The following is a 20818-nucleotide window of genomic DNA, read 5'->3' as shown; positions in this document are numbered from 1 at the left end:
TTTTGCTTTTTTAGTTTTCGACTGCTCGCCTTATTAAATTTATTTTTGATGGTAGATACTAGAATACTGAAGAATTGCTCAAAAATAAACTCTTTTTGCAACTCCAATCTCGGAAATTTTTACATAGCTGACGAAATAAAAGACGAAAACAAAGTCTGAAAGTTTCTGCATTTTATTACAATTTAATATTCTAATGTAGAAAATGTGACTTATTATTTGCACTAGTAATAATTAATTATAAATGGTGATTCGAGTAATATTAGCAAGTAAAGAAAATTCTCTATAATATGATCCTTATACTCAATGTAAAATCACAGTTTACTTTATACCCACTTATACTAGTTACTCTGCTACCTCTCCAGATTTTTCGCTATTCTTCACTAGTTTAAACAACTTCTTATTCGGCTCGATCCCACTTTTGCCCTTCCACTCAATAACTTCCACGGCAGTGTACCCTGAGGCTCCTATAATAAGCAACCCCAAAAGTAAGTAGAGTTTTACGTCAATGCATAAGTATGGGCTGTAGATGTAGGTAATGACCGATCCTGTAGATTCCCAGAGACGGAAGTTGCTATAAGAAGCTTCTTCTTTGCCAGGGAAGAGAATTCCATAAAGAGCTAAAAAAAAAACGTTAAAGCACAAAGAAGAGGAAATTTTAGAGAGGAATTTTTTACAGTTAATTTGAACCAGCCATATAGCATCGCAAAATCCCCATAAGCCAGCAATAAGGAAGAACGTCATTTTGGCATCAGGGCTTGGCTTCCACACCAGCAAGGTCACAATTAGCGCTACATGCAGAGACAAAGCCAGACAGATTACCGGACTTCTTCCTGTGATTTTGATAATCCCCCCTATGAAGAGGGCCGCAATCCCATTGCAAACACCAAAGCAAATCATAACAAATCCTATATTGCTTATGCCCCATCCGCAGGACACGAAAGCCTGAAAAGATAAAAACATGAACCTATATAGCTTCTGGGAGAAGGGCCTTTATTAAGTAGAACGGTAAACACAGTGATATAAATTAGTCAACAAAGAGGGGAAACTTGTACGTATTGGGGTTGGATCAGGGGGTCACAGCGATCTAAAAATTCACTCGGACTTTTTGATAAGATCTGGCACCGCATAAATTTTCGGAAATAGACCGGGTCATCGCCGACAACCAAAAGCAAATCATGACAAATCCTGTGTTGCTGAATTGCAATCCCTTAGAGATGAATGCCCGGAACGGTCACAAGATTGTCTAAATAAAATCCGAGAATGGATGACCAACTGCCCTAATCCGGCGTAAAGGATGAGCCAGGGATGAAATGGCCCTTAAAATAAGAATTGATGGGTTTTGTTTCGTGTAGTTAGAGCTAGAGGCTAAATGAGAGATTTGAATGTTGTTTTGTGTTTTTTAGCAGCGTTTATTTATTCTTTAGTCTTGTCAGTTTTCAATGTAGGCGTTAGAAAAACGGAATGGCCTTGCTAAGTTAAAGTCGTAGTATTTCAGTGAAAGGAGTCGTATGTCTGAAAATTTCTAAAGCAACTTTGTATTTGGTCTGACGTCAAATTAGGTACAGCTCCCACGAGACTATAGTTACAGGAGCGAGTCATTCATATTTATTTAATTGAGTGTCTTTCCTTGGCTTTAATATCGTAATTAGTAATGGTTGCAATATTAAATGGAACGATTTTTATATCATTACCAAGGAATAATTATTTAAAAAATACATAATTTCGACAAGTGACCAAAGAATAAGAATATTTTTGCTCCTTTCTAATTGCGCTAAATTAGCTGAGCATATTACTTACGGAGGTAAAATCTGCGGCCAAGAATGCTTGTTCTGCCCCGATAAACATCGTAATAGGCAAGATTAATATTTGATAAGGATTTCCCAGTTGCCTCACAATAACTGCCAGTAACTTGAATCCAGAGATGCCACTTCCACTTCCTTTTCTGTCCTTATTATACCTGATTAAATTGTGGCAGAGTCAATAATGCCTCATGACCAAATCTAAAAATTATTACCTTTTTACAGAGTCAACCCCCAAAGCCACAGTTAGGCTTGCGACAACCATACATAGTAGGTAAATCCCAGCTATGATGTTGATTTTACTCGCAGGAGGTGGGGCTAAATTGGGGATCACCTCAGTTGCAGCACTGGGGCAAAAACTAGCCCCACAGATCTCCTCAGAATTTTGAGTTTGCTTTGACACGTTCAAGGTTTCAATGAATTTTGCAGTGGCATTGTTGATGGTTACGTTGTAGGTCCCAATCTTTGGCGATGACAAAACTGCAATTATATTAATTAACCAATTCAATTAAATTACTGGACTTCTGAACTTTCTCATATTATCGGTTTCAAAGCCCACATATTAATGTTTAATTTTCAATGTGTTTGAATAAATATCAAAACTATCGATTGCCCCATTAGGAACATTTTCATCCACCACTGCTTGAGCGAACCACCTCAGACCAATGAGTGCTCTGAAAACCGCTATAATAAGACTCACCGGTCGAGCTGATGAGATTGCCCCACACTTGGGAAAACTGGTAAAAGAGGAAAAAGACGCCGAAAAATCTAGTCACCACAATATCTGCTCCTACTCCGGTCACCTTGGAGTAGGCCTCCGAGAGGATAGTGAGGTAGGTACATTTCGCACACCAGAGTGGCCCTCCTCCCAGGCCTACGGCCAAGCCTGCAGGAATCATGGTGAAGAATCGGGGGTAGAACTGGGCCATGATGAAGGGGATGTAGGTCACGAAGGCTAAGGCTATGGTCCATTTTACCCCAAGCCATCTGGAAAGATTCATAGGGTCTGCTTTACGACAACTTCGTGTGATTTATTCATTGCGACATTGCGTGATTTACTCATTACTTCATGCATACAATGTGATTCAGCTAAGTGGAACAAATTCATTGCCTATTTCAATTAAATTTTCAAAGAATTGCCCACAGAAAATCAGTGCTGATATAATTTATGAGCTTTTCTTTTAAAAGATTGAATTCGTCAGATCATTATAAAACCAGGTGGAGAATACTTTACTTGTAGTATCTGTCTTAGGAACGTAAACCAAGCACTCACCAATTCATTGACATCATCATCCTCGTCCAATAGAGAAGACAAGTCAAAACTAAAAAGATACAAATTGAGAGGATGATAAATATTAACTGCTGTTATTGGTCTAAGGGCATGATCCAATAGATTCATTCAGTGGTCACTTAGTGTCCGAATTACTACGACACTTTCGCCACAAAAAATTAGAGTGTTTTTTTTTTTTGTTAAATGGGCACAATAATCGAAATACTTTACCGTACTTATTTGTTTGGGACAGTATTGCCTTGTACATACCGGGTAATTGAAGAAGGTGGCACGCCCTTATGACTTTTTTGTTTTTGAACTTAGAAAGTTGAAATTCGGAGGGAAGCTATGTGAGAATAGAGCCGATTGATTGACATTAATGACGTTTATCTAGCACTTCCGGTTTAACCGGAAATGACTTCAACTTTCGATTATTAAATAAAATGCCCTATAAATTTTTTCTTTTTTGAAATGTAGAGGTCATTTTTAGTCTAGAAATATGTCATTAAAAAAAATTGTAATTTTTTCATATCGAAGCTACGCCCTGAGATATGCGTGTTAGGCACAATTTTAGGTCAGAATTATGGGGGAAAAATACTAATTTGTCATTTGATTGAATACTTTTTCATTTATAAGCAATTTAAATACCGAAAAACATTTTTTTCCATTTATCTTCCGTTTTTCAAATGGCAACATGGTGACTGTTGACATATTTTTAGACTAAAAATGATCTCTAGATCCCAAAAAAGAAAAAAAATCATAGGACATTACGTTTAAAAATCGAAAGATGAGATCCTCTCCGGTTAAACCGGAAGTGTTAGATAAACGTAATTAATGTCAATCAATCGGCTCTATTCTCACATAGCTTCGCTCCGAATTTCAACTTTCTAAGTTTAAAAACAAAAAAGTTACAAAGACGAGCCACCTTCTTGGATCACCCGGTATACCAATATTAGTATTGGTAATAACGACTAGGTACATTCAACTTAAGTAACTTCAAGGCCAGTACTGTACTGGCACCTTCAAACCGATTTTATTATTATTTATGACCCCATAGAGTTATGTCTGTTGTAGCAGACTTAACCATCGGCTTAACTGTTATCAAATCCGCCTAGATGTGGGTGAGGTCATGGGTGCTATTTCACGTATGTGTATATCTGACAGCAATTATTCTACTTCTGGCATTTTATTATCTATTATTGCAAATCTGAATCGGTGAGTGGGTGCAGCCAAATATGCTCGTGCAACTTATCAAATCTGACACCAAACGGGTAAAAACTAAGTAAGGCCATTGATGTGTAACAAGGAAAATAAATAATTGGGTTTAATTATTAATTATAGAGTAGCTTCCGTGTTTTTTACCAGGAAAATTCTGGCTTATACCAGACAGGAAAAATCATGTAAATTATGTTTACGTTCGTTTTAAACAATAAAAATGAAATGACTCGTTAATTGTTCTGTCAACAACCGCCAGTTTCAGCAAGGATAAAAATGTACCATTATTGTCGCACATAACATTAAACACAGTTAGCTAAAGCGAGTACAAAATTTGTAATAAGTGCCTTATGAGGCAAGAAAAAATATTGTTCTTTCTCCGTATCAGGAAGACTTTCACAACTCTCAGCTACCTATCAATCCCTTTACCCACCGAGCCATGTAGGTCCCAAATCTAATTTTCCTCATCAAAAGCTTCTGGAGTCAAAATGATAATTCGAAATAAGTTTTGCAATAATTCGAAAAGTTTGAGGCAAACTTGGTATCGCGCATAAAATTAATTGGAGACGTGTCTGAAAGCTTTGAGTTTATTCTAAACTACGAACGTACATAAACTTCTTACACGCATAGTGAATTATTAATTCTATGGATGTACCTGTTTCAAAGATGAACCTATCGCCACACAGGTACAAAGGTTCGAACTGTTCAATTTATACATTTCTCTTTTCCTCCCCTTGTTGTTGACAAAATTGACTTTTTAAATGGAACAACATGTATTTGCGGATATTAAAAATCTGGAAACAGGCAGACAGTTTCGACTGTTTTTAAGTTCCAGAGTCGTACAAGGCACATTTCTCCAGTAAAAGAATTTTTGGTTATGGTTACGTCTGTGTATCCCCTTTTTTGCCGCCTAAAGTCGGCATTTTTTAATGGAACTCTCTGTATATCTTTCGTTTAGGTGTCTTTCGTATTAGGTGTCCCTATATTTATCTCTAACCGCTTTGAAGATACAGAACCGCAAACAATGGAATGGAAAAAAAACAAAAAATGGAAAAAAAACTATTTTCGTCTTTCAATTTCTCCACTTTTTCAAATGGGACTCCCTGTATACTTTTAAGTAATTCAAAGCGAGAAAGTCAGGACATAATTTTCAACAGGATACAATAAAGTAATTCTCTTCCTTGTTCTCGTATTTCTGCAACTCGAAAGTAAACTTTTTTACATGGGACGCCCAGTATATTTTTAGATATTGAAAAACTCGAACTCAATTTCGAAACTATACTGGTCTCTAACCGTTTTTAAGTCAAAAAACCTAGAACAAGACACTAAAGACAATTTACAAAATAAACATTTTTAAGGTTTTCAGTGATCTAAAAGTGGACTTTTCACGAACTCTCCATATTATTTTTGAATATTTGAAAACTGGAAAATCAGGAGATAATTATTTCTGTTCTGTTTCATACTTTACCTGATAACGATGACTGGGAGAAATATGTTGGAGAGTAGCAGTGAGGCATAAATGGCTGCCAATGTGAAAGTGCCCAAAGAAGCCTCCGAGTTGATCGAGCTTTGCAGATTTGAAGCCCCCCAAAAAGCTGTGAAATGCAACATAAATGCAAACCCCACCACCAAGACATTCTTCCATATTCTCCATTGCTCATTGGAATTCGGACCAATCTCATCTTCTTCGGTTTTGACCCTTTGGAATTTGGCGTCCATGTCTTGTTCTCGAGTTCTGCAAAAAGTAAGCATTTTATATTCAAGCAAGAAATTTAATTTAAACTTTTGGGACGAAGTATGTGGCATTAATTCCCCTAATGTGGCATGTGGTGTGCACAATAACGAAAACGGTCCTTAATGTGAGCTTTTACTACACGTTAGATTAAAACTCGGCAGTTACCTCGATGTTTTACGCACTTTGTAGCTCAGGCCGTCAAAATGAGGTTTTTGGGCGTGTTTGAATTTTTTCCAATTTATTTATTTCCCTATGGAAAAATGATCTTCCTAGTTATACGACGGTTTTATCGGGGGTTTTGACCGAGTCAGTCAATTCAAAACAAAGTCGTTTTCTTTTTTAGTAGAGATGGCAGTTCTAGCTAGAGCGTCGAGGAAATTGGGGTTTTGTGGGAATTCAGGAGATGTTTTCTCGGGTTTTGGACTAATAATGTTATTAGTTTGTTCCACTCTATATTCCAGAGGAATTTAAACCTTTGATACTGCAACATGTTTTCGTAGGAACTGTTACAGGGGCGAAAAGTTAAACGAGGTGCTAACAATTCAATATAAAGATATGTGCGTATTTTATCAATACATGTAGGTATCGATCCATCCGAATTTTTGCTATTGGTTTAAACCGAACAAGTGGAAGTAAATTGAATATTTATTCAAATTAGTTCTTATATAAGTGAATATACGAAGTTGTGACTTCATCGAATACGATAAATCAGCCAATATTCAAGATTTAATGTTATGCCTAATTACTATTATGCTTTGTCATTATTCATGTCGGACTGCTTTACAGTATTAGAATATTATTAGAAGTATAAGTGATTACATTTTAATAAATTAAAAAAGGAGGTGCGTATCAATACATGCTAAGCTCCATAGAGGTTCCGGACATACCTCCTGTTGCACACAAATATAATTTATTAATTTAATTTCTGTATTGTAATCTAGGAAATAAGGATTGGCCATGATGTGACCCATTACGTCTCACTTTGGTTCAGCAGGATAAGAGAGATGAAAACCTTTGACTCATGGTCAGGAGTATTCATATACAAGATGTTCGTCTTCAATTTGAAACCATTTCAATTTTCTCATGCATAAATCGTAATTACATAATCATCTGTTACCTTCATTGAAAATAGCATGTTTCCACGCCATTACAGATTCGTTTTTCTTCAAGTGAAGGTTAAGCAAACATGACAAATATGAGTAGAAACACTATGAATCGTGGCTCAAAGAGCAATAATCGAAACACAAATCACACATGAAAACAAAAATTAATCACCTCACTAGCGAGTTGAGAGAATTTTAATTGGCTTCCAGGATGTGGAGATTTGCATTTTAGAAAAAGTTACTAAATATATGAAGAACAACTTAAGTGGTTGGCAAACCCGTCCAATTTTCCACGTGCAAGCACGGAGTCAGAAAACCTATTTTATTGCACACTAGATTATTAATTTAATTAAAATCTTCGTAGATATTTATTTCCTCCAAAATCGGTTTTCTGTTCGATACCGACAAAACCAATGGTGCATTAATGATTTTCAGCCAAAGAAGGATATGACGGATCATAAAATCCACCAAACTACGACCTACAAGTTGTCGGATGTGCTTGTTACTTAGCCATAAATTTTGTAATTTTCTGGGTTAATTGGGAGTTACATGCCAAGTAAGAATATTCTTGTAACTCGAATAAGAAACGATCTAACCTTGCACTTTTTGTAAGTGCACTATTCCTCATTATTGGCAAACAATCTTATAGTTCAGTACTTGTACATTGTACTCACCAAATAATTTAATTTTAAATTTACAGCCTTATTAAAAGCTATTTTTCAGTCGCAAAGTTGCATATGTGGAAATGTTTCGTAGGCGAGAAATATTTACCATTTCTCTTTCGAATTGCTTATTTATTCACTATTAGTTCTAAGCGATATATCATTAAAGGCTGCCTGGTGATATGTCTTAAAGACACCGTGTAATTTGTAATTTTTGAGAAATCACCAAATCAGCTTGTACGATCATTTTTGAAAACTCTTGACTTCATTTGAAAATTCAAACATTTTTATTCGTTTTGGTGCTTGAGGTGCCTCCGAAGCTCCTAAAGACCCGTTAAGTCTTTCTTGGACCCAATATGAATGGGGGTGCTAGTGATCAGTTCAAAGAAGATTTGCAGGTAGTATCGGTAGTAAAATTCAACGAACTTAGTTCTAGGGGAATTTTTCAGGGAGATCCTGTGAGGGGATGTAACAACGATAAAAATGAAATATGACTCAGAAGCAATTTCGGGTCAAAGGTAAATGAAATCAAAAACATATAGAAAAATAATTATAAATTTACTGGGCAAGTCATCGAAGCAAAAGACAAAATCTCACCAAAACAATTTGGATTTGTTCGTTTATTATAAGTAATTAAAGGGGCATGTAGGCGTGCTTGTGAGGATATGTCTATTTAATAGTACATGTATGGGAATTTAAATTCGGTAGTTTAACTAACACATAACTTTTTTTTACAACAATATAAAGTATTTAATGTATTATTAAATAATTAGAGTGATCCTGAAAAAATCCAGGCAATTAGAACCGGAAGTGTATCTCATTTCAGTAACGTATTGCAATTTAAAAAGAATAATTTATCTACCTACTTACCAATAATTTTCTGTAAAAATAATTTTTCACAACCCGAACTGAGCCCGATCTTCTACCAACCACCAGAGACGCGAAAATCGCATTAACCAAGGAATTGCCTACAACCACCCGCCAGTCCAGACCCAAGGCCGTCAGATTTCTTCAGTCGCCCTTCTATTCCGCCAAAGATAAGAAACAATAATACCATTTATTATAACGACAAAGTTATGTTTTTGTATGGTCCCACCAAGAAGCAACTTTGTAGGTGTGCGAGCGTCATTCGAAGCACACTGGGGTATCCCCAGTTGCTGATGGTGGAGCTGTTGGTATGAGTTTTCTGATGGTAAAAATCTGAAAATATCCAATGGGTTTATGCTAAGTAGCCGCTCTGACCAGTTTCGTTTAATTAGAAGAAACGCAGGTATACGTAGGTTTGTAAATAGGCTGGGTGTTCCCCATCGTTAGGCTATAAAAGCTTCGCGTACTGCAAGTATTTTAGTTAATGTCCCATTTATTGCTGAAAATGAGCTAATATTTTGCAATTATTCACGTGATGGTAAAGCAAGACCGATAAGGAGATAGAGCTTATGGAGCTCAAAGTCGTTAACCGAATTAGCAGCCTTTTATGCAAAAAGCTTATAGTACATATTATTTACTGATTATTTATACGTGTGGTAGCACTTAACAAACCAATAGATAATATTTAAGTTTATTGATAGGACTTTACAAACGTGTGCTAGGTATAATGCAGAGGCTATTCTTTATACTATATTACTTGGTCGTTTGGTGAGTTCTTCAGATCCAAAAATACTACTAAGGCAAAAAATATTTTTTCCTTAATACGAGGAAGATTTTGCAACTTATTTTTCCTGAAAATACAGTGTCTCTGTTTAAAACAGGTAGTCGTTATCTAGAAAAACCACAATGCTGGTATTATAACATACTATTACTTTCATTGTTGACCTAGACCTTGCAGCCGCTGTAAAAGATCGGCAGGCGAGATAAATCATTTAAATAATCGCATAATTTGCAAGCCAGATGAAGCTTATATTCGACGAAATTAACGCAAAACTAATTTGAAACTTACCCTAACTGGCTAAAATCTAATTTCAAAATCATACGATACTTTAAAAAAAACTTTATTATTTAAATTTTCAGGGTTTTTTATTTTAACAGAGGATTTTCATAAAAACCTGTATAGATGTCACGCCTTTGAAGTGTTCGTATTTAGAAACCATGTGCTATTTCACTTAATGAAATTCGTATCCATTCACCCATGAAATGTTAAATGCCCACGAAAAATCGAAAATAATCAGCGGATATTCGTGAAGGATACTTTCCTGCCTATTACTATTTTAAAGACTGCTGGATGTGCAAGGTTGATTAAATAAGGAAGTGTTCTCTATGTGAGAACATATTCGATTTCTCATTATTTCATAAATTAAGGAAGATATAAACGGTCAAAATCATAAATAGGCCGTGTAAAGCACTAATAAACGGCAAATTCTTTCATTTTTAATTTAATCAATCTTGCCATCTAAGAGTTCGAGGGTCCAATAATTTATTTTTGGAAATCTTAAAAATGGCCACATTAGGATTTTTAAAAGTACGCAGATTTGACATAATCAGACTCGCCTTGACTATTAAAAAAACTTTGAAAATGCTTTGTTATTGGAAATTATAAATTTTTCGTATTTTAACTTTTAAAAATATTTAGACTTCACGTATTTAAACTACAAAACCCGTTTGGATTCTGGATTGCGAATTGGCTGTTGAAATGTCCTGAAGATGGGTATCAATGTTTTAAAAAAATTTTCTGGTTTCTTCCAGTGAGAAGGAGAATCGGTCCAAGCCAAAATGCTGCAGAAGACCCAATGAAAACTCAAAACAAATGCCTCAAAATAAAATATGAGCACAAAAATACACATTATTCGTAAATCACTTAAATCTAGTTTTTCATAAAAGGTTATTTCCTAGCCGGACCTAACACTAACTAAACACATAAAATTAAATTATACTAACATTCGATCTGAGTACGCTCCTGGAAACCTGGATTTTTATCCCTAAAAAACGAAGAAAACGAACGATTTTTTTCCGAATCGCTTTGCAGCGAATTGCGCTCTCGTGCAATATTTTATTCGGTTTTGAGCGTCTTTTTTTGCCGTTAGACAAGATCCGACCAAACGACATTTTGGGCTTGCTTATAGTGTTATCAGAAAGAGTGACATCAAAGGAATTCAGCTTTATGTTCGAAACGAATGGAAATTCCTCGTATAATATGGCGCTATTTTTTCGCTTTGAATAATAAAGGGTAAAGCAATAAGTTCTTCTACGCAGTCTGATTTGCTGTTTAATGCAGAAATTTGACCTAATGCCAAAAGATGATTTTGAGTGAGTTCTTGCTTTGAAAACGATCTACAATCTTGACAAAATATAACTATGTTAATCAAAATAATTTAGTAATAAACTAATATCCTTCACCATATTTGCAAGAAAGGCTATTAACTAATTATGATATGATATATTTGCGATAGTATAATCTCTGGTGTGTGTTGCAATAACGCGCACATGAAAAATATTAAAGAATAGTGAATTAAACTTCTATTTACAATGGATGTAGTTAATTACGTAACAACTCCAATAGGTAACTTATTATAGTATGAGTTTTTTTATATAACAGTATTATAACAGTATTTCTGGACAATATGGCGATTAAAAATTTTATCTATCCAAATTGCTCAGTCGCCTTCCATCGCAATTGTGATAGGTATTTATCTAAATGTGAACGTAAATTGCATCGTTATTTATTTCATAGACTTTTAACTATATTTATATGCAAAAAGTGAATATTATAATGTTTAAAATTATTGGTTGAAATTAGTGCTCATTGTTATCACGACAGTAAGAAAACAATATGCAATTTAAGTAAGAGTTTTTGGACGGAGTTACAGTTTTTTTTAAAGATAGATCCCTCACAAGATTTCAGTAAGGTTGCTTAGCGACGACATTACAGTATCCATGGACTGTAAATGCATGTTCCATTTACTGGCCGTAAATCAGTGAAGTGCAAAGGGCAAACAGATTTACCCTGACAATATCAAATAAACGTATAGACAGTATTTTGACCTGAGATAATGGCAAAATCCTTCTTAAAACGAAAACCTGTTATTTTGTTCCATAAAGGGAGAAGAGAAAAATAAATAATTGGGAATTGAGTATCACTGGAGAACACAGTTTATTAGGTTTTTGGTGTTAGAAGGCTATTAGCAGTATATCTATTGAGATGGAAATAAAATACCGTGTCTATTAGTATTTTATCCAAAAAACCATTGTTTTCCTTCATTAGCTGATACGTTGGTGAAGAAAATAAGCGGTAAAGCTGGAAAGAAAAATCGTGCCTGGAATAACAATTGATTCATTAATTACGAGAACTTCTGGATATTTAATACTGTCGGCTCCAAGGAAAACCCATTTAATTGAGAATTCGTAGCCATGTTCCAAAACATATACACTTGTATATTTCTTCTATTCAACAAGACTTTTCAATCTTTATTGGATTTTCCTGAAGACTGGAGAAGGGGTTAAAAAATAGTAACTCATCACCATTTTGTTGTCTAGGAATGTTAATGCATCAGCAATGACGAGACATCATTTCTGAAACTGTGGTAATATTATAATATTTAATTTTTGGACACAAGAGAGACACTAGAGAGGCACTAGAAAGATACTAATTGTTAAAAATTAAAATGTGGCTCTCGTCTGAACTTATTTCTATTGGAGCTACTATGAGTGGACTCTGCTTGGAAGTAGGAAATGAAACTTTAACATTCTTCATTTCTGCTTTATTGTATCTAATTTGAAAACCTAGACTATGTTAAACCTTTGCCACAGAGTACAAAAAACTGAAATTCTTTTTTTTAATTTTTCGTGATACTGCAATTTCCGGAATACAAATGACCGATATTAATTTTTTAACAGCCTTTTATATTTAATCAGGCCGACTTTTTCAACTTCCATTTAGAAAGAGTTTGGGGGAAACTGCCTAGGAATTTCGAATTAATTTTTCCGGACATTAACGCTCATGAATATTTATGTAATAATTATTTATAGAGGTCCATTCATACTGAAAATTTTCCTGCAATAACTATTGAATGTGGCGAAATTGTAGCTTTTGTTTATTTATATCGAGTTAGTATTGGGAAATTGGATTTACTAAGAACGATATATTGATTTTGCGTTGATTGTATTTGAGGCATAAATAACTGCTGTTTAGTGTTTATAATAATAGCAATGTAGAGATTAATATTGCTAAATTAAGCAATTGGGGGGGCATTATGTAAAGTCCGAGTATTGAAGTTTTAGAGTTGCGTCATAGATTTTCTATTTTCACTAACATATGTTTAATGGATAAAACGGAAAAAAAATAGTGATAACGAAGAACTCTTTCCAATTAAATATTATTATACAGGACGTCCCATTAAAAACCCTGACTCCCCGACCCTTAAATCTCCGTTGCAGGACTCCCAGCACGCTACTTCAGCCCCGATTTCAGCTGGTTACTAATCGGGGCCACGAAGAACGGTTATCCCTTTTCAGTGACCACACAGCGAATATTATTATAAATCTCTACTTTATCGCTTTCACGCGCAACTATAAAAATTGTAAAGTGCAGCTAATTGTTTTTTAAATTTATTTTTACATTGAAAAAACACCTCATTTCGCGAAAATGAACTCCATAAACGTCTTTTTCTTCTTTTATTTGAATGTAGAAAAGACTTGAAAATAATATGGCGGACATAAAATGCGGATATCTTTTTAAAGGTACGGCAAGTTCTCCCCAACACTTTGTTACATTCTCCATGAATAAACAATTAATTTAAAATATCACTATTTGAATAATTACTATTAAAGTTCATGATTCTAAACTGCTGAGCGGACTTCAATTGTCAGTATATGACAATCACATTGACGCATTTTTAGCAAGAAGCAGCCATCTTCTTTTCAAAGCCAACTAAGATATTTCGAATTGTTAGTGTCTAATATTGAAAAATCGCAAATTACAGCAAAAGCGTTAATTTTAGGTATGGGGACAATTAATAGAAATCTATTCAGAATTAAATTTAAAACCTAGACGTGTAAAAATATACGGGATATTCTATTTAAAATAAGCGACTTTTTTGCTTTCAAATTCTTTAAATTTGACATTGTTCTTTGGGGACCCTGTATAATATTTATAAAAACTTTTCTCGTTAACCTAATCCACCAGGTCCGGTTAACATGTCAACAAATCTTCATAAAGCCAGCTTCAGTAATAGCTGAGAATTTGTATTTTGAAGGAATAGTGTTTTAGAAAGATTTCTCTTTTACATCAAAATATCTTCGAAACGGTTAGGTTTAGGTATAGGGATATCTAATAAGAATTTAATCAGGTTAGTCCCTAAATTCAAAAACTGCAAAAATATACCGGGTGTTTCATTTGAAATAAGGAAGTTGACCTTGACTTTCGGTATGACCGGAAGTAGCATGACCTTCAAAATATTTTTAAAAAATAGAGTGTATTTATATTAGTTTAACCCCAAAATATGAAAAATAAAAAATAGTCACAAGTCCAAAAGTTTCTAATGAAACAGTTACGTGAATCACCCTGTATCCCATTAATAAGTTATGAGAATATTTATTTTATTTCTCTTCACCTATTTACAACTTATTATAAACGGCCTCATTCCTGTTAATTATTCTTTGTTACATACACTGAATAATAACCGGCAAAGGAAGTCGAGCGCCCCAAAATATTTCATATAAAAAATTTATATCCCGTATCTGCATCTTGCTTGCTAATGTTTATTCAACTCGTTCCTTCAACCCATTTATCATTGTTAAGTTGAATAAATGAATATTTAGTGGTTTCTTCAAAAATTTCGGCTTTTTTGCCTGCTGCTGGCTTTTTTGCCGGTCAGTGTACCGGCTTAAGTTTCAACATTAAGGTAAACTGGCTTTAACGAAAACACAAACTAAAACAAGTTTGTAATTAAAAGCAAATATTATTTAGGGCATGCTGCCATTGAATGCCTATACTACGATTGATGACGCAACCCAACAATTCTAATACTCAGATTTCATGCACAGAATAACAATATCACAAATCAATTCATTTTCCTATAGCAAAATTTCACAATGCGGAAAGCACATATTCATCAAAACAAATATCTAAAGTAAATCTATTCTGAACTATGCATTATCGCACAGTTCAATGCAAACTTGGGGACCATTATCTTGCGGTTATGTGCCTTGAACTGCAAATGAATGACCATAGAAGGTCATGGTGATTCCCATTTGATACATTAATTCTAATTTGTTTTGATGATGAACACTATATTTCAGCGAAGCTTACTGAATTGAATTGTATCAGAACCACCAAATAAAAGCCCACCGAAGCAGCCATCTGAAACATCAGAAAAGCTTAGCTAAAGCTAACTGCTTGGCAAGCTTCATACTCCTTTCATAAGAGCTGAGTTCAAGTTGTATATCCCATAAGCTTGCAGCTCAAACTGCTGCTCAACTATCTGCCTGATAATCAACACACTCTGAAACATGACAAAAATACATCAATTGCTCAACACCTTCAAGTCCTTCTTTACATTTTTCTTAAAAGTAATCTTGTTGTTTGTAGGTAAGCTCAAAAGTTCCATTTTAGTGGCCATAAACTCGTTTACTGGTCCTTGACACACCATACATAGAGTCACTGTAGTGTACAAGGTAGAAGCACAACTTATCAAAAATTTAACTTTTCTTCCATATTGCAGGAACAGGTAAATTTGGGTAAATAAGTTGATTTCAAAGCTGAAGAGTACACACATCAAAGGGAGGCCGTGGATTTTCTGCAGAAGCACAGAAGTTTCGAAGATGCTTTCGAGAATTCGTTTGACCCTGCTCAAGATATATTCTTGCCAAATGCTGTTGAAATTCTTGGTTTTGCGTAGATGGTTTAGATTTACATTTACAATCACTAAAGAATGTCGAATCAGGAGAACATAGACGCAAAAGATATTTATAAATATTGAGTTTATCCTCGGAGGAAGCCTTTCTACACCCCATCGCGTAATGCATTGCCAGGTATCTGAGAATACACACTTTATCACAACCGTCGAAAGAATCACCATAACTTACTTGCTGGACAATCTAGGATTTCAAAGTAAGCCAAAACCATTAAAACCACCAGATTAAGTCCTAACATCACCACCGCAATTATTTTAATGTATCGACAAGATCTCCAAATACCAAATCTCTGACATTCCAACTCTAGTCCAATTAATCTTTCCCTGAGTTGAGATAAAGCCTTTTGGTTTGCCAGGCAGGTTGTTATAACTATTGAAGTCGCCAATGTTAAGCTGAGTGAATTCAGGAACACTGAAAATTCTATTAAGGTGTAATGAAGGAAGATGTGGTGGTTAAATCTGAAGTAGATCCACCAGACTGCTAGAATGTAGTGGAAGATGATGTAGAGGAGGGCAAGGGGTCTCCTTGAAGGGAGTTGAAGGGGGATGCCGAAGATGAGACCGACGAGCCTGTATGGTTTGAGGATGTTTAAGTATTCACTTTGAGGATGGTTTTTGAGAAAGGGGCGCATTTTTGCTTACTCTGTAGTAACTGAGCGAGGGATAGTTATGATGTGGTATTTTGATTTGACGCAAAGATAACGAGGAACTTCGTTAATAAATAATAATTACTATACCTATCGAAGTACAGCATTGACGAGGATGCCTGGTGAATAAACGAAGCCAAGTAGGGAACTTATTGTAATATTAATCAGAGTGATAGTAATCAAAATATAAAATAGGTATTTGTATCTGAAGCTTTATAGGTTGTTTACTTAGGTATTTTATAAGGTTTTCGGAATACAGGGCGTCTCTCAATAGTCTGGATGAAACTCTACCACTTAGGTTTTGGATTAACTTGGCTTAGCAAAGGTTAACCGGATTAAATTAAATTAAATTAAATTGTCTACCACTCACCAGCTGAAAACTCTTGACATAATTTCAAGCCTCTGAAAGAGCGTTATTAAACGACAATATTCCCTTAGTCCTTAATGGAATATTAACCTCATTTCATTGTATAAAAATTTCCCATGTTCATCATCATCCATTATAAGCCCATTTCTTCACGGCCCTTTGCCCGCCGTAACAAGACATTATTGTTACACAACCAGGTAACAATACAGCTCAAATTAATGCTTTTTTTTTAGTATAAAAATGAAAGTCCGTCGAAACGATTTAAGGGGAAAACCTCGGCCCTGACGGTTCGAAATTGTTTTTCTTTGGGGGTTTGAGAGGACGCCACGGAGCATACAATTTAACGTGCCCTTAGAAAATTGAATGTCCCGTGGGTAGTTCATTAAAATTACATTAAAAGAGCAACTCTCGCTTTATGCAGGGAAAATTAATTAATCTCCTGGACTGCGTTGGACTTTTAAATATCCCTCCTCCGAATACAGTTTAATTAAAGCTTTATAACGCAGATTTAAAGGCAAAGGCGGACCACTCGTCCGTGCGGATAAAACTTGTAAACTTTGTTATGAATTCACTTTCCATTTCGATAATTTCCTAATGGAAACAAGGCTTTTTTTGTTACCTTTACGGATTTTTGCTCGTGCGGATATACCTCTGAAATATTTCCTGAACCCTCGGAGCTATCAGTCTTTTTTCTCTGTATGCCCAACAAAGGTTTTGAACCCTTTAATGTACAAATTTGCTTCCTGGAAGAGAACGCCCTTATTTAATATAAAGGGAAAGCATGGAAGCCTATTTGAGTTCTGGCTCAATGTGAGGACCAAAAGATGTGTGAAAACACACTGAAATCGAAGAGTAGTTCGGTTGACGAGAAAATTCAGTTATAGTATTGCCAAAGAAAATTTCACACATTTTGATTTCTTTTTTTTTTTTGGGAGGAATAACGCCTTATAACAACGACTAATAAGTGTTGTTGTACCGATGAAAATTCATACCATTCTCAGATAAAACTAATCGAGAATAATGCTTAGTTGTTATTTGTGTTAATAATTGTTACTAAGCCCAAGTTAGATTTATCTCAAAATACTGTGAAATTCGACTCTTACAAGAAACCATACGGGTGTGTAAACGGTTATTCCCAAAAAAAAAGAATGGACAATCCGCCTCAAATGTATAGAACAAATTTATGACTTCTTACATAGAACGGTATGTTGATTAATATATCATCCTATGTCAGTATATGCACTATACATATAGGGTGTCCCAAAAATAATGGGACAAAAAGCAACGGCAGATTCTTGCCATCAAAATATTAAGATCCAGCGCAATTATTGTATTCCGAAAGTTAATATTAACAAAGATACAGGGTGTTAAAGTTTAAATTTAATTCTTGATTTTATCTCATATGTTTACAATCTTCTCACCTATGGGATTGAAATTTGGTATACAAGAATTTTCAGACTTGGTAAACAAGATAGTGCTGTCGGTTTTATTGTAGCTAATAGGAGGCACCACTTGAAACCGTCTTAGCTAGTTAAAAGGGCTCTAATTTTTTTCTACGTAGTAGATTAATATTTTTTCTTAATAAGACTACTGGAGCTACGTAGAAAAAAATTAGAGCTCTTTTAACTAGCTAAGACGGTTTCAAGTGGTGCCTCCTATTAGCTACAATAAAACGTACAGCACTCCGAAACCCCCAGATACCAAATTTCAGTACCATAGGTGAAAAGATTGTGAAGTAAAATCAAAAATAAAATTGAACTTCAACACCCTGTAGCTTTGTTAATATTAACTTTCGGGATACAACAATTGCGCTGGATCTTAATATTATGATGGCCGGAATCTGCCGTTGCTCTTTCTCCCATTCCTTTGGGACACCCCGTATAAGTACTGTGTAAATATCAAATAATAAACAACATAAAATTATCATAAACTTAATTGTTTTACATTTTTCGTTTGCTTAAGACAAGGCTAATTGAAGGCCAAGAAACTAGAGACAAAAGAATGTATTGCACTTCAAAAACTAAATCAAATATTACCTGCAATATCCTGGAGATTATAAGTGTAACCTAATAGAGTGTAATTATAATGATGGTTATATTAAATCATATCATTTTTGAACCTCGTTTATTCATTACAACATGTATTGTTATTGTTGAAATATATTCAAATTTTCGCAATGAATCTTTAAAAAAAAACTTAATACAAACAGCAAGTCTAAAAGCATTTTGAAAAATTTTTAGCATTTAAAAAAATTTCGGATATACAGGCAGGTGATTCACAACTTATCCGACGAACTTTAACTACTTGTGCGCCTTCAAATCACAAGTCGATTTGTTGAAAAGAAATATAATAAAAATCTAACAGAAATGGAAATAAAAATTCTTAAAGTTTCAATAATTGAAATTAATAAGTTAGACTCTGCCATCTGATTTATCGTACTAAAGTAAACACTGCATAAAAAATGACAAAAATAAGGTGCCACACTTGTTTTTTTTTTAATACTGAGTCACTAATATTTAGTTTGTGTAAATTAGTTCTTGAAGTGTTATTAAATTTTCTCAATAAAAATAGCGTATGTGTACAATAATGAGGAGTTAATGGACATTGTTTTAACGAAGAGACAAGGCAAAACTCAAGAGAGGTTGACGGTTTGTATGCCCAACGATTTCCTAATAGGCACTGGATTCGAAGAACCCAAGTTTGCTTGCAAGTCAATGGAGGTAACTTTGGACTTCTTTTGTAGAAGTAAGTAAAATGTTATGTTATAAACTTTAAGAATTTTTATTTCGATTTCTTTTGGACTTATATTATATTTCTTTTCAACAAATCGATTTGTTATTTGAAGGCCCGTATGTGGTTAAAGTTTGTCGGATAAGTTGTGAATCATCCTGTATAATATAGTTATATTATCTAGGTCGAACACAACAGTAACATTTGTATGTAAATGAACTGCAAGAAGTGAAAAAGTTTGTAAATCGAGCAAGGCCTTTTTTAGCCACTGGCCACAAAAGAATTTGGGGAATTAAAGGGGGCACAGCCCTAGTTACAAATATTACATGTCTAATTAGGAAGGATTTACTAATGCTTCAGATTTGAGCTAAGTAGCTCGTAAGCTGAAGAAGTTGTGAATCACATGCTTCAAAACATCTGAATTTTTTGAATACGTAAAATTTTTTTGTATCGTGTGCAAGGAGCTCAGGATTAGCAATATATCATACAACATTTTTGAATTTGAATTGTTTTCTCACATAAGTTACCAACATGATTGATCTCCACTTACTCTTCATTTTTCCGCTCAATTTTATCCGAAATCGTATACACCTTCCTGGAGCCTCCCATTTTTAGAGCTGCCGCTTTTAGCCACTTCTAAACTTCCATTTAACACTTTCACTTTGGTATTAGAGTCCTGTGTAATAAAACTCCATCAGTAGCAGGATTCTAAAGCTGCATACCACGTAAAGCGATAATGAGAACACTACTTGTCTACACGATGTAGACTACACCGTGAGATAAATCCTGCAACGTCCTTGTATGTATGCGAAATCAAGTTAATTTCAGTTTTAATGTTGCTAATGGCAATTAATAACATTCTACGTTTTCAAGTTGTTAAAATCTGTAAATACCGAGCCATTAGTGTTAGACAATTTAACATGATTATAAACTATTTCGATTTCAAAACTCAATCCGATTTACTGCTCGGCACTTTTACATGGTGAACACCTCGCAATAAAGATCTTTGATGGCTTAAGGTGATGCAAATGACATTATGGATTGCAATATTGGAATGTTGAAATCTCTTTTCTTATTGGGGAAAAATCTTGCGTAAACAAAGCTTGAGGTTGTAACTAAGAATAGGAATCCTAAAAGCTGTTAACAATGTCTTGAAACTCGAAACTGTCTTTGAACTTTAACCCTTAGAGCGTAAATTACAATTACAGAGAACTAGAGAAAACCTAATTTGAAATATTATTTCCTCTTTGGATGTTTTGGTTCGTTTTTCTTCCAGTTTCCTGGCAGAACAAACAGTTCTGAGCTGGATTTTGAGCAATTGCCAGAGGACATAAGGTTGAGCGGGCTTTAAAAGTTGCATTAAATGCTTTTCTAACTTCAAGCATAGTATTTTAATGATATAACAAAAACCAAATAAAACGATGGGTTTGAGTTTGTTTATATGTT

At 34.6% G+C, this 20818-nt stretch overlaps 1 protein-coding gene across 4 annotated transcripts; it reads right to left on the bottom strand.

The window, feature by feature from the left end:
• Nucleotides 1-149: 149 nt before the first annotated feature.
• LOC136413581 (UNC93-like protein) lies at nucleotides 150-20199 on the bottom strand. Of its 4 annotated transcripts, XM_066397228.1 has the most exons (9): nucleotides 19923-19963; nucleotides 8881-8984; nucleotides 8655-8807; nucleotides 5753-6019; nucleotides 2500-2786; nucleotides 2015-2279; nucleotides 1798-1957; nucleotides 675-942; nucleotides 150-617 (listed from the first exon to the last, which is right to left on the bottom strand). In XM_066397228.1, exons 4-9 carry the CDS (start codon nucleotides 6001-6003, stop codon nucleotides 343-345), a joined length of 1506 nt encoding a protein of 501 aa, XP_066253325.1. In that variant the 5' UTR covers nucleotides 6004-6019; nucleotides 8655-8807; nucleotides 8881-8984; nucleotides 19923-19963; the 3' UTR covers nucleotides 150-342. The 4 variants fall into 4 exon arrangements, with proteins under 4 accessions (XP_066253325.1, XP_066253324.1, XP_066253322.1 ...); XM_066397227.1 differs by lacking the exon at nucleotides 19923-19963 and having other exon boundaries at nucleotides 8881-9232; XM_066397225.1 differs by lacking the exons at nucleotides 8655-8807; nucleotides 8881-8984 and having other exon boundaries at nucleotides 19923-20197.
• Nucleotides 20200-20818: the final 619 nt, after the last annotated feature.

This window comes from Euwallacea similis, chromosome 14 (genome assembly GCF_039881205.1).
Source record: "Euwallacea similis isolate ESF13 chromosome 14, ESF131.1, whole genome shotgun sequence".
Taxonomy (NCBI): domain Eukaryota; kingdom Metazoa; phylum Arthropoda; class Insecta; order Coleoptera; family Curculionidae; genus Euwallacea; species Euwallacea similis.
Note: the sequence above shows the minus strand (reverse complement) of the source record. Positions and strands in the feature narration are given on the sequence as shown.

What these genes read in the sequence shown, in the direction of transcription:
- LOC136413581 (XM_066397225.1), bottom strand. Translation starts at nt 19,981, where the DNA reads ATGGGAGGCTCCAGGAAGGTGTATACGATTTCGGATAAAATTGAGCGG. An exon ending in CTCCCAGTCATCGTTATCAG is followed by an intron (nt 2,787 to 5,752) that starts GTAAAGTATGAA and finishes GAATCTTTCCAG; the next exon opens with ATGGCTTGGGGTAAAATGGA. An exon ending in GGGGTTGACTCTGTAAAAAG is followed by an intron (nt 1,958 to 2,014) that starts GTAATAATTTTT and finishes CAATTTAATCAG; the next exon opens with GTATAATAAGGACAGAAAAG.